We start from the raw sequence: 14,433 nt of genomic DNA, 5'->3' as shown, positions 1-14,433 counted from the left end.
GACAGCACCCGTCGTCAGGATTGAACCCGTGGCTCTGGCGTTGTAAAGCAGCAAGTCTACCGCTGTGCCACTATGCCGCCCACTGCTAGTTAGTTAGTCCACTGCCGCACAGCTCCAATGACTCTGGTTCTATCCTGATCTCCGGCACTGTCTGTGCGAACTGCATGTATATTCCCTGTGACCGTGTGGTGTTCACTTTGACTGCTCTGGCTTGCCCTCATTCACTGACCTATTGGTCAACCGTCTGCTGTAGATTGCCCCTTGTATGTGTGGATGACAGGAAAAACAAGGGGGCAAGTTTTAGTTTTAATATATTCAGTTGTAGAGATACAGCATGTTAACCAAGTACATCAATTAACCTAAAAAAGATTCAAAGGTACTTTTATTGTCACATGTGCAAACGCACAATTCAATTATTTTCTTACAGTCCAGTAAAGTATTTCCTACCCAAGCACATCCCCGATTAGAAAAGTGTACAGAAATCGTCTACTCAGCCGACTTGCCAGGTTTTGGTGCCATTTTCACGGTCTACTCTGCACTCTAGGTGTAATGAGTTGTACGGTCCAGGCAAGCCCCCGGTTGCTGCGGGCCTCCAGTCATTGCCTTCCTTGGACCCGCACATCTATGGAGTATGGGAGAAAACCGGAGCACCTGGAGAAACCCCACACAGTCACAGGGAGAACGTGCAAACTCCACACAGATAGCACCCATAGTCAGGATCAAACCTGGGTCCCTGATGCTGCAAGGCAGCAACACGACCGCTGCATCACTGTCTGTGTAGAGTTTACACTCTTTCCCTGCAACTGTGCCGGTTTCGCCCAGGTGCTCCAGTTTCCTCCCACATCCCGAAAAGACGTGCATGTTTGTAGGTTCCTCTTTCCACTCCCTCCTGCCCCCCTCGCCTCTATATGGTCTATTAGAAGGCTGTTTGGATTAAGGGTACGGTAGCTTCAATGGGAGTTTGGACAAACTTGGATTATTTTCACTGGAGCGTCAGAGTTTGGGGGACATTGTAAAAATATATATGCAATTGTGTGAGGCACAGTTAGGCTGGACAGTCAGATCCTTTATCTCAGGGTGGAAATGTCAAAAACTAGAGAGCACAGCTTTAAAGTGAGAGGGGCAAAGTTTAGAGGAGATGTGGGGGGCAAGTTATTTTTCTCTACAAGGAGGGTGGTGGGGGTCTGGAACGGGCTGCCAGGGATGGTGGTGGTGACAGATATGACAGTAGCTATAGGAGTAGATTTAGGAGGCTTTTACAGGTACACAGATATGGAGGGATGTGGGCCATGTGCAAACAGAGAGGATTAATTTAACCTAGCAGTATGATCGGCATGGACAGTAAGGGCCAAAGGGCCTATTCCTGTGCTGCATCATAACGCAAGTGATTTCCAACAAATGTTCCGATGGGCAGTCACAAACATTAAATGGTTGTAAAGAGCCTGAACTGAATTTGGGTTTTGCAGCAATGTGTTGTTCTGAGGTTGTGGTTGGTGTGGGTTATCTTCTCTACGCCTCTGCTGGTATCAGGCTTGTTCCGTGTTTGATCAACTAACACTGGTATTGAGAGTTGAGACACCCAATTCTTCTGGTTTGATGCCACTCAAAACGAGAAAATTAACAAGTAATTTTGCTGGGCATGGTGGGTTGATTTTCAGAAGCAATATTAAACATGCTGAGATTTATTTAATATGGATTTACTATCGACCATTAAGTTTGGTGTAGAAATGCAGCATAGAAACAGAGCATTCGGCTTGCCGAGTCTACGCTGAGCAACAATCACCCGTGCACTAGCTGTGAGGCAGCAACTCTGCCGCTGGGCCATTTATGGTTTAGATTTATTATTATCACATCTACTGAAGAACACTGATAAGCTTTGTTTTGCATCCTTTGTAAGCAGATCAGTACAATAGATAGAGCAAAGGGGAAGATGCATAGAGTGCATTATAAAGTTCTCAGCATTGTAGCACATGAGCTCCATAGACAAAAGTCCAATGTCTACAGTGGGGTAGAGGTGAATTAGACAGTACCCTATCTTACGGAAGGACAATTCAGAACCCTGATAACAGAGGGGAAGAAAGCGTTCCTGAGTCTGGTGGTGCGTGCTTTCAAGTTTAACATGGCCTCTCCTAAGCGCGTTTAATTTTAACATGGCCGCAAAATGTTACACCTGGAAGACATGAGATTCCTCCTAGCAGGCAAAGCAGACCATTTCCAAAATATTTGGTCTCCATTTATCGACTTATTACAAATATAGGGTGCAACATAACTTTGAAAATAAATGGTTTCAGGACCTGGTGAGGGGTGTATAAAGATACAAAGTAGGTATATCCCATTTGTCTTAGTTTACTTTCTTATATCTTTTGTTTCTATTTTTCTCCATTTTCTTTTTTTTTTCCTCTGATTTTCTTTTTATCTCTTCTTCAGGTTTTACATTTCTACCGGTGTCTCTTGATCACTTTTTCACGCATTTACTATCCTATCTAACTCTATTTCCCTTATTTTTAAAGTTTAAAACAAGAAGTGGTACAGGAAATGTGTTATGTTATTTTTGGCTTATATCGCTGGATGGTACATTACTTCTAATAAATATATATATATATTTTTTTAATTAAAAAAAAGTTTAACATGGCCTCAGTTTTATTCCTCTATTTCCTTTATAACCTTTTCCACTCAGCCCAGATGCCACCTTATCTTTCTCCAGTAAAGTAGCCAGGTGACTAGGAATTGCATTGTTTTTATACAATCTTTTCTCATTCTGCTGCTATTTGAGCCTATTTCTCGGGAATATGGAGACCCACATGTTCACCTACTTTTCTTGCTACTTTGTCTGACACAACCATGATAAGATGCTCAAAAAAGCTGGAGAAACTCAGCGGGTGCAGCAGCATCTATGGAGCGAAGGAAATAGCCTGAATTTTGGACATTTGTGCTGCTCATAAATAGTGCTTGATGTTTGTTGCATACCCACTGAAATTTTCTCCAGCTTTTTTGTGTACCTTCGATTCTCCGCCATTCTGCATGATCCTTCTTAAACACATGATCAGATCCCGTACCTGCCTTGTCTTTGACCATCCCCTCAGCCACAGGGTCTTTCCTACCTAATTTAGCCAATGATCTGGCCTAACCTCTGACTTTGGCAGACATTTGTGCAGAGATTCATAAATAGTGCTTGAAAAAAGTTGATTACTCATAGTGGCAATAATGGCCATAATGCTCCTTATAAGGGGTGATTTAGCATGGTGGTCACTGGGCAGGTAGTCCAGAGTTATACAGCATATGAAACAAGCTTAGACACAAAATGCTGGAGTAACTCAGTGGGCCAGGCAGCAGCTCTGGAGAGAAGGAAGAGGTGATGTTTTGGGTTGAGTCCCATCTTCAGACTGAGAGGGTCAGTCAGACAAGACCCAAAATGTAGTTTCAGTCTGAAGAGTCCATAGTTGCTGCCTGACCCGCTGAGTTACACCAACAATCTGTTTTTTTTCTTGAGTAAACAAAAGTTGCAAATGTTGAGTGATATTGCACCATAGGGCACTCAAAGTTTTTGTCTTGGTTCAAAGGTTTGTGAAAAATAGATGTTTAGTTTTATTTCCCTCTTAAATAGGCACCATTTCAAAAGAATATAGAGAAGTGTCCCTGTAAAGAGTTGTTGCCATAGTAACCAGCACGATGAGGTTGTGGAAATACTTGCTTTGTTTTTGTAGATAAGGTACTTAATTATCCTTTATACAATTAAAAATGGGTCAAACTCAAACTGAAATACTTTGCCTGCACTGTTAACCATCCAGCAGATTTTGCTGATGATTCCAGCATCTGCAGTCTCTTGCTTCTCCTCTCAACATTATCTAATCCTCACTTTTGATGCTCTACATAGAGTTATGCAGCACAGAAACTGGTTTCTTTAGCCCGCCATGTTCATTTGATCCCCTCTTCACGAATCCCATTTGCCCACATTAGGACTATCTTTCTAAGTCATGGTGGCGTTGCGGTACAGCGCCAGAGACCCGGGTTCGATCCTGACTACGGGTGCAGTCTGTACGGAGTTTGTACGTTCTCCATATGATCATGTAGGTTTACTCCGGGTGCTCTGGTTTCCTCCCATATTCCAAAGACGTACAGGTTTGTAGGTTAAGAGTTTAAGAAGGAACTGCAGATGCTGGAAAATCGAAGGTACACAAAAATGCTGGAGAAACTCAGCGGGTGCAGCAGCATCTATGGAGCGAAGGATGCTGTCTCCTCCCATCCCTCAGCCCTCGGGCTCATCCTACTCCTATTTCCTTCCTTCTCCCAGCCACCCCCTATCAGTCTGAAGAAGGGTTTCGGCCCGAAACGTTGCCTATTTCCTTCGCTGCTGCACCCGCTGAGTTTCTCCAGCATTTTTGTGTACCCCAGGTTTGTAGGTTAATTGGCTTCCTTACATATATATATTTTATTTTACTGTTCATTATTCTATGTTCGCTCTTCTGGGTGAGATGCTAACTGCATTTCGTTGTCTCTGTACTGTACACTGCACAATGACAATAAAGATTGAATCTGAATCTGAATCTTCTGCAAAATTGTAAATTGCCTATACTGTGGGATAGAACTAGTGTGTGGAGCGATTGCTGGTTGGTACAGACTCGGTGGCCTAGAGAACCTGTTTCCGCACAGTATCGCTAAAGTAATTGTCTCTGATTCCATCACTTTCTCTGGCAGTCTGTTCCGAAAATAAATTGCTGTGCGAGTTTAGAGTAAACTAACTTTTTGAAACCTCTCTTCTTTTGTCTCTTTTCCTCGAGTGAAAACTAAAACATAGAAATAACATTAAATGTTGACACTTTTGGAATATTATGTCGAACGGTTCTAGTATTCCTTCCCTGTCTTAGTAATGGGAATCATGACACTTTTTTTTAACATTGCAATAAAAACAGAAAATGGTGGAAATGCTCAGGTTGGACAGCACCTGTGAAAAGGGTAATGTTGTGAGTTGAAGACTCACCAACTAGAGAGCCTTCATCAACTATAGAGCGGTCCTGAACTACCTCTTTGGAGACCCTCGGACTATCTTTAATCGGACTTTACTGCACTTTATCTTGCACTGAACGTTATTCCTATTATCCTCTGTCTGTACACAGTGGGCAGCTAGATTATAATCATGCATAGTCGTTCCGCTGACTGGATAGCACGCATCAAAATGCTTTTCACTGAGCAATAAACTAAACTAAACTCATCTCCCTGTCAATGTTCTCCAAATTGTAACACTGTGTGTGCACCAATTGAAATTTCATCAAAGGTAGACACAAAACGCTGGAGTAATTCAGCGGGACAGACGGCATCTCTGGAGAGAAGGAATGGGTGACGTTTTGGGTCGAGACCCTTCAGACTGATTTCTGAACTCTGGTCGGAGAGAGGAGGAGAACTTCTTCAAACTAGACATACCTTGATTTCGCAGTGGAGCGGACAAAATGCAAGAAAGAACTGCAGATGCAGATGCAGAACCAGTATCTGCAATTGACTTTTCGTGGCATAACTACTAATTAGACCAACAGAACAATATTTGTGCACCCTGGGAAATAACTGCAGTGTAGATAAGATAACTTTTTTTCATTAGTGGTATCGGATTACAAATGTGATATGGTCATACAGCACATATCCACGAGATGAGAAGAACTTTTTTCACACAGAGAGTGGTGAATCTCTGGAACTCTCTGCCACAGAGGGTAGTTGAGGCCAGTTCATTGGCTATATTTAAGAGGGAGTTGGATTTGGCCCTTGGCTAAGGGGATCAGGGGGTATGGAGAGAAGGCAGGTACGGGATAATGAGTTGGATGATCAGCCATGATCATATTAAATGGCGGTGCAGGCTCGAAGGGCCTAATGGCCTACTCCTGCACCTAATTTCTATGTTTCTATATACAGGCCTTTCGGCCCAACTTGCCTATGCTGACCAAGCTGCCCCATCCACACTGGTCCCTGCTGCCCAATATCCCTCTATTTGGCCCATATCCCTCCCAATCTTTATGTCCATGTACCTGTCCAAATATCATTAAAATGTTATATGACTTGTCTTAATTACCTTCTCTGTCAGCTCGTTCCATAAAGCTTCTTCTGTGCGGAAAAAGTTCTCAGAATTTGGGGCGGCTTAGCGGCGGAATGTTGGAGTTGCTGCCTTACAGCCCCAGAGACCCGTGTTCTATGGGTGCTGCATGTACAGAGTTTGTACGTTCTCCCCGTGACTGCGTGGGTTTTTCACCGGGTACAGGTACTCCTGTTTCCACCCACACTCCAACGACGTACAGGTTTGTAGGTTAAATGGCTTTGGTAAAATTGTAAGTTGTCCCGAGTGTGTGTGTGTGCTCGTGTTGGGGTGATCGCTGGTCGGAGCAGACCCGGTGGGCTAAAGAGCCTTTTTCTGTGCTGTACCTCTAAAGGCTAAAGTTCGTGAAAGTAAATGGACAGACGACATTTTGACTCAAGAGGAAGGATCGTAACCCAAAATGTCATCTGTTCATTTCGCACAGCAGATGGTACCAGACTCATTGACTTCCTCATTCATGTTGTTTTTAGCTCAATACTCCAGAGACGCGAGCTGATCCGATATTTTGGAATAAAACTTAGCCAGAAGTATCAATGGCCGTAAAAGTACTGAAATGTTGCCCCCAACAATCAGTCTGAAGAAGGGTCCCGACCCGAAACGTAGCCTAACCGGAGCTGCTGCCTAACCCGCCGAATTACTCCAGCACTTTGTCTTGTAATCAGTCCCTCCCGTCTCCATCCTACATTTAATCCATGTTTTTTTTTTACCTTACTTTTCTCATCAATTTCTCCCTGATGTTTTGAGATTCAGAATGCTGGAAGGATCTAGACTTTGCCTCCAGAGTGGAGCTCTGGGTGTACATGGACGGCCCCTGCATTTTAAACACACAAAAGTTTGTTCTTTTGGTTCTGGGGAATGCGAGGAATTCCATGAAGCAGCTGCTGTGAAGAATTCTTCTGTGCTCTTTTCAAAGCTGTCTGTAAACTCCTCTGGTCTCTAAAGCAGGACGTCTTGGGCTTTGGCGGCCTGCTTTAACAACCGAGGAGCTGTCCTGGGAAAGAACACTGGCTCGATCACAACTAGCATTTAAAAGAGCACAGCTTTTCCCCCGCCACCCTTGAGGATTGCTTTCATGTACTGTACTTTAGCAGCTTTTCCACGTAGAATTGTCGCTAACCTTCTCCTGGGCAAAAACTGAACCCAAGCGCTTCCATGGTAAGTTCTCGCTGAAAGTTAGCCATACAGGCAGCCACATTTAAAAAAAGTGTTCGCTTGTGATTTTGAAAATCTGAATAGACTGGGTGGCCACTACCTTGTGTGGGACTTTCACCCTGTGTCTTGAGGTTTTTGCTGTGTACGCTGAGACTTTTCAGTAAACCTCTCCAACCCTATGGCACTTATGCACACATTCGGAATGATTGGTTTTCGCATTGTGTGTTATGATGCAATTGATCCTATTGACCTTATTTTGCAATAGTTGCTTTTACTTCTGCTTACTCAAAACAGAAATGCAAAGTGCTCATCTGATAAATAGATTACTGAAACTAAGTTGGAAAATAAACCCAACAAAAAAAGTCTGTGTGGTGCAGTGAATGTTGTGCTATGCTTTTTATTTGGTGCTGGTTAAGGTATTTGTTTTAGCCATGGGGTGTGTGTGGTGTGTATGCAACAAATTCGGTACAAACTGTAGCAACACAGAGGATCGCTGGTCTAATGCCAGCGAGTATGTGGTTGCACTGATTTATTTCCTGTTACAAAACTTTGTTGAATGTAATGAGCATTCATTTTTGTGCAGACACTTCTGTACAAATGCATAGAATCATGCAGCATGGAAACAGGCCCTTCGGTCCATCTTTCCCACACTGACCAACATGCATGCCCCAACTATGCTAGTCCCACTTGCCTGCGTTTGTCCCATATCCCTCTAAACCTCTCCAATCCATGTACCTGTCTAAATGTTTCTTAAACGTTGCGATGGTCCCTGCCTCAATAACCTCCTGTGGCAGCACGTTCTGTACACCCACCACCCTTTATGTGAAAAAGTTACCCATCAGATTCATATTAAATCTTTCCCCCTTCACCTTAAACCCATGTCCACTGGTTCTCGATTCCCCTACACTGGGAGGGAGACTCGGTGTGTACATCCGATCTATTCCTCTCATGATTTTTGTACACCTCTATAAGATCACCCCACATCCTCCTGCGCTCCAAGGAATTGTGTCCTAGTCTGCTCAACCTCTCCCTATAGCTCAGGCCCTTGGATCCTGGCAAAATCCTCTTAAATCTTCTCTGCACTCTTTCCAGCTTGACAACATCTTCCTCTAACATGGTGCCCAAAACTGAACACAATGCTCTAAATGTGGACTTGCCACCATCTTGTATAACTGCTAAAAATGAGAAAGTGCTTAATTCCAGTACTGCATCGATTGTTGTCTAGAATTCTTGCTTTCTTAGATTATGTGACCAAATAGAAGTCATTTTAATTATGAAAGATTAGCCAGAGAGAAGTTCATATCACTTTTATTGGGGTTGCTGGCAAATGAAGGATTCAAAGCTAGGTGCCTTCAATATAAATATTTGTTGATATATCTTACTAGGGATTAGGAAAAACAGGGGACTTCCGGTGGCGCCATGGAGTAGGAAGAGGGTGCCCGTTTTAGCTCCGCTCCTTAAATGCGCTAAAACGCACTAAAACGCCTGAAAAGGTAAACTGGACCGATTTTAAAAATACCTACCGGCAGATATAACCATATAGCCATATAACAATTACAGCACGGAAACAGGCCATCTCGACCCTTCTAGTCCGTGCCAAACACATAATCTCCCCTAGTCCCATATACCTGCGCTCAGACCATAACCCTCCATTCCCTTCCCATCCATATAACTATCCAATTTATTTTTAAATGATAAAAACGAACCTGCCTCCAACACCTTCACTGGAAGCTCATTCCACACAGCTACCACTCTCTGAGTAAAGAAGTTCCCCCTCATGTTACCCCTAAACTTCAGTCCCTTAATTCTCATGTCATGTCCCCTTGTTTGAATCTTCCCTACTCTCAGTGGGAAAAGCTTTTCCACATCAACTCTGTCTATCCCTCTCATCATTTTAAAAACCTCTATCAAGTCCCCCCTTAACCTTCTGCGCTCCAAAGAATAAAGCCCTAACTTGTTCAACCTTTCTCTGTAACTTAGTTGCCCGACTTTGCGTAAGTGACGTCATCAGAAATCGCCGTATACCGACTGGATACCAGTATTTATAAATGAAAAAACGGACTTTACCGACTCCACCTCAGACAAGACAAAGAACCCGACTGCAGGTCGTTCAAGAGTCAGAGAAAACAACCTCTGAAGAATCTGAGGAGGAATCTGAAGGAGAAGGAGTTATTGTTACTATGGAAGAAAATATAAAAGAACAAGAACAATCTTTAAGACAAGCTATGGCAAAGGACTTTGGTGATATTCTGACTAATCAGCTGACTACTCAGCTGGGAAAGTTAGAAACAAGAATGGATGTCGGGAATAAGGAAATTTGTGGAAAAATTGATATTCTACAAGATCGCATTGAAGAGGTAAACACCGTTTTGCAAGAAGAAATCAAACGGGTTAAAGAAGATCTCAGCAAAAATTTGGAGCCCGTTCTCCTCACTTCAAAAAAAACCCCCAAAGCTATTAAAGATCTGGAAGATACAACTACGGACATGTCTGATATAATGCAAAGAATGAAGGAAGACCTAGACCGTGTTTCTGGGCAACTGGTCAGAATGACTGACAAATGCCTAGACCTTGAAGCCCGGTCCAGACGCCAAAATGTAAGAATTGTTGGAGTGAAAGAAGGGAAGGAAAGTGGAAAAGACCCTTGGGTTTTCACTGCCAACTTACTTCAACAGGTATTTAATCTGCCTGAGAGACCTAAAGTTGATGTAGCACATCGAGTCCAGAGAGTTCGATCAGGGATTAGAGCTCCACCAAGACAGATTATCCTGAAACTTAACGACATAGCAGTTCTTGAAGACATCATGAAGAATGTGACAATCAGAAGAAACCTGGTGTTTGAAGGAGAAAACGACCTCGTTTCACGGAGACTCGTCCGATTCTTAGAGACATTCCAGACCTGAGATATGGTATAATGTATCCCACCAAACTAAGGGTCACATATGAAAGCTCGGAGCATTTCTTTATTCTCTTAATAAACACGAGGGCCTTGAACAGTCTATCCGCTTACATTCCAATCTATCTCTGATAAGAATGTCTAGACATGAATGCATGCGAGTTTGTCGACCATCTTATTTGCAACTTTTATATATCTTTTTATGTAAAAAAACATGTTCTATCAAATTCCCCCTTATAAATACATATAAACGGTGTACATTAAACACGCAGTTTTAATGTACCACTAGCCAACGTGTTCAGTGAGAATTCAGTAGCCCTGCTAGTCAAACAGAGCCATGGCATTCTACTTATCCTTTACCGTCTTTTTTTAAGTCCTGCGCATTTTAAATCAAAATCCAGCGAACTCTTAAATACTATATACACAGAGAGTGGTGAATCTCTGGAACTCTCTGCCACAGAGGGTAGTTGAGGCCAGTTCATTGGCTATATTTAAGAGGGAGTTGGATGTGGCCCTTGTGGCTAAGGGGATCAGGGGATATGGAGAGAAGGCAGGTACGGGATACTGAGTTGGATGATCAGCCATGATCATATTGAATGGCGGTGCAGGCTCGAAGGGCCGAATGGCCTACTCCTGCACCTAATTTCTATGTTTCTATGTATATAAGAAATACAAATATAACAGATATATGGAGGATTGCAAACACATCTGGAAGAGAATACTCCTTCTACTCATCAGTACATAAAACCTATACACGTATTGACTATTTTCTAGTGGACACTAAATTAATACCTTTCACAATTAATCCCAAATACCATAATAGTTCTATTTCCAATCATTCCCCGCTAACATTCTCCTTAAAACTAGAAGGAATGTTTAATAAAAAATCGTTCTGGAGGTTTAATCCTCAAATACTAAATAATCCAGATTGTTGTAAATATTTAAAACAACAGATTTCCATCTTTTTTGAGACCAATGATACCCCAGGTATTTCGCCCTCGTTATTATGGGAATCTTTTAAGGCTTTTATTAGAGGTTCTATCATTTCATTTCAAGCATATCAAAACAAAAAGAATAGGATGGAACAATTGCAATTAGAAGAATAGATCAGACAACTTGACTTAGAAAACGCGATAGATCCGACTATAGATAAACATAACAAGATAGCAGTATTAAAATTTAAGCTAAATCAAATTCTATCTGCAAGAGTTATCAGATTATTTCAAATTACTAAACAGGAAAATTATGAATTTGGTGACAAACCACACAAACTTATAGCACGCCAGTTGAGAAAAGTTGAAAAGGACCATACTATCCAAATAATCAAATCAGATAAAGGTGAATTGTTAACACTTCCAAAAGACATTAATGAAAGATTTGCCCAATTTTATCAAAATGTATATACATCCAAAACATCAACAGAAAGGAGAAAAATTACAAACTTTCTTGATAACTGTAATCTTCCAACACTTGATCCGCTGGAACAAGAGGAATTAGGAGCACAAATTTCAAATAAAGAAATAGAAGAGACAATCAATTCATTGAAGAACGGCAAAACACTAGGACCAGACAGGTTTAGTAACGAATTTAATAAAAGATTTTATGAGGTAATTTCCCCACGTTTATACAACCTTTATACATACGCATTTAAAGAACAGACATTACCACAAACACTAGCTGAATCAACTATCACACTTATACCCAAAAAAGATAAAGATCTGGAAGACCCGGGATCATACAGAGCAATCGCACTGTTAAATACAGATCAGAAAATATTAGCGAAAACTTTGGCAAGAAGATTAAGTAAATATGTTAATACATTAATACACTTGGATCAAGCGGGATTCATACCCAAGGGATATTTGTTTAATAATTTGAGACGCCTTTTTAACATAATGTACTCACACAGAACTATAAAAGAAGACTTATCAATTATTTCATTAGATGCAGAAAAAGCAGATCAAGTAGAATGTAAATATCTTTTCACAGTTTTGCAAAAATTTCAGTTGGGAGAATATTTTATCTCATGGATATAACTGTTATATGATAAGCCGACTGCCAGAACACTGACTAACCATATACTCTCACCTAAATTTCAGTTATCCAGGGGTAAAAGACAGGGATGTGCATTATCACCCTTGTTATTTGCCCTTGCGAATGAACCTCTAGCGGAAAGTATAAGAGTACATCCGAACATTCACGGCTATAATTCTAAATACTCCAATAATAAAATATCATTATATGCACATGATGTATTATTATATATCACCAGTTCCCAAGTTAGCATTCCAAATATATTAAATCTTATAGAGGAATTCGGCTCCTTTTCAGGATAGATAATAAACTGGAACAAAAGTGAAATTATGTCAATAAAACCTCAAGAGCCGACACGCCTTTTAAAATTCCCTTTCAGAATTGCTACGGAAAAATTCAAATATCTGGGTGTTCAGGTAACCAGAAAATATACCTCTCTATTCAACGCAAACTTTCCTCCTTTAGTTACTAAATTAAACGCCCTTGTTTAATTGTGGAAAACACTTCCGATGTCTCTAACAGGCAGAATAAATGTTATAAAGATGATCTTCCATAAATCCTGTATTTATTCCAATCAATACCGATATATCTTCCTAAATTCCTTTAAAAAAAACTTGATTCTCTGATTACAAACTTTATTTGGGATTATAAAACACGTAGAATTCATAAACGGCATTGATGTAAGCCCAAAGAAACCGGTGGATTGGCTCTCCCCAACTTCTTATACTATTACTGGGCAACGAATATTAAAAATGTAATCGACTGGCTGGACAATACAGGCCAACAGGCAAATTGGTTAATAATGGAGAGAGAGGATAGAAACATAGAAACATAGAAAATAGGTGCAGGAGTAGGCCATTCGTCAATTCGAGCCTGCACCACCATTCAATATGATCATGGCTGATCATCCAACTCAGTATCCTGTACCTGCCTTCTCTCCATAACCCCTGATCCCTTAAGCCACAAGGGCCACATATAACTCCCTCTTAAATATAGCCAATGAAATGGCCTTAACTACCTTCTGTGGCAGAGAATTCCACAGATTCACCACTCCCTGTGTAAAAAATGTTTTTCTCATCTCGGTCCTAAAAGACTTCCTCCTTATCCTTAAACTGTGACCCCTTGTCCTGGACTTCCCCAACATCGGGAACAATCTTCCTTCATCTAGCCTGTCCAACCCCTTAAGAATTTTGTAAGTTTCTGTAAGATCCCCCCTCAATCTTCTAAATTCTAGCGAGTACAAGCCGAGTCTATCCAGTCTTACTCATATGAAAGTCCTGACATCCCATGAATCAGTCTGGTTAACCTTCTCTGTACTCCCTCTATGGCAAGGATTGTTCGCCTTTTAATATAGGCGCGATTCTTCTCTCTCCAATAAATTTGAAGAACACATCTATATTACTAAAACTCTGATCTTGACCTCTTTTGGCCCTCTGTGCTGCGATTTCCGATAGAACGCCGCCACCTACGGCCGTCATTTTTAGCCACCTCGCTCAGAGCCCCCCTCCGCCTTACGGGTGTGGAGGATGTTTCCCATCGGTGACAAATCAAAGAGATAGTCATGTTTTTTAAACATTCACCATTCTCTCTGCTGCCCCTGCTGGAGGGAGGGGGAGGGACTATAAAACCAGGAAGTGGTGGGCCTCACTCAGTCTCTGCAAGATGGATGCAGCCAAGGGTCACGTCTCTCTGAGCTCTGAATAATACTGAACAAATGTCTACACAACAGTGAGTCCCCTTAATGTGGTTTGAAAATGAAAATATGGTTTGTTTGAAGTAAAAATGCACTGCCTGCAAATGGTTGTTTGGGTGCTTTGGCTTGAAGTTGAAAGGCACTACTTACTGCAAACGGTGGCTTGGGTTCTTTGGCTTGAAGTTGAAAGGCACTACTTACTGCAAATGGTGGCTTGGGCGCTTTGGCTTGAAGTTGAAAGGCACTACTTACTGCAAATGGTGGCTTGGGTGCTTTGGCTTGAAGTTGAAAGGCACTTCTTACTGCAAATGGTGGCTTGGGTGCTTTGGCTTGAAGTTGAAAGGCACTTCTTACTGCAAATGGTGGCGTGGGTGTATTGGCTTGAAATTGAAAGACACTATTTACTACAGAGCATTGTTCGAAGACATGGACACCATTCATTGATTTATCACAAGGATAGTATGGTACAACACAATTATGGAGTTAAATCTAATTACGGGTTGGGTGATGGGTGGGGAGGGATGCGAGGCAGGTATATCATCACTTTTTTTCTTTCTTTTTTGTCTTTTTATTTCTCTATTC

The 14,433-nt window shown here is 41.6% G+C and overlaps 1 protein-coding gene across 4 annotated transcripts in view; it reads left to right on the top strand.

Moving 5' to 3' along the window:
* The window catches only part of LOC129714375 (5'-AMP-activated protein kinase subunit gamma-2), a 376,688-nt gene that overhangs the window by 73,744 nt on the left and 288,511 nt on the right, over positions 1–14,433 (top strand). Inside the window, exon 1 of one of the 4 annotated variants that reach the window (XM_055663965.1) lies at positions 6,379–7,231. The exons of the other annotated variants lie outside the window; for them this stretch is intronic. Within the exon in view, the coding sequence (XP_055519940.1) occupies positions 7,229–7,231 (3 nt within the window). The 5' untranslated portion in view covers positions 6,379–7,228. Of the gene's footprint in view, positions 1–6,378; positions 7,232–14,433 lie in introns of those variants that run through there. 4 annotated transcript variants of the gene reach the window in all.

The sequence above is a fragment of the Leucoraja erinacea genome, chromosome 2 (assembly GCF_028641065.1).
Source record: "Leucoraja erinacea ecotype New England chromosome 2, Leri_hhj_1, whole genome shotgun sequence".
Taxonomy (NCBI): Eukaryota; Metazoa; Chordata; class Chondrichthyes; order Rajiformes; family Rajidae; genus Leucoraja; species Leucoraja erinaceus.
This window is presented reverse-complemented; position numbering and strand designations above follow the sequence as displayed.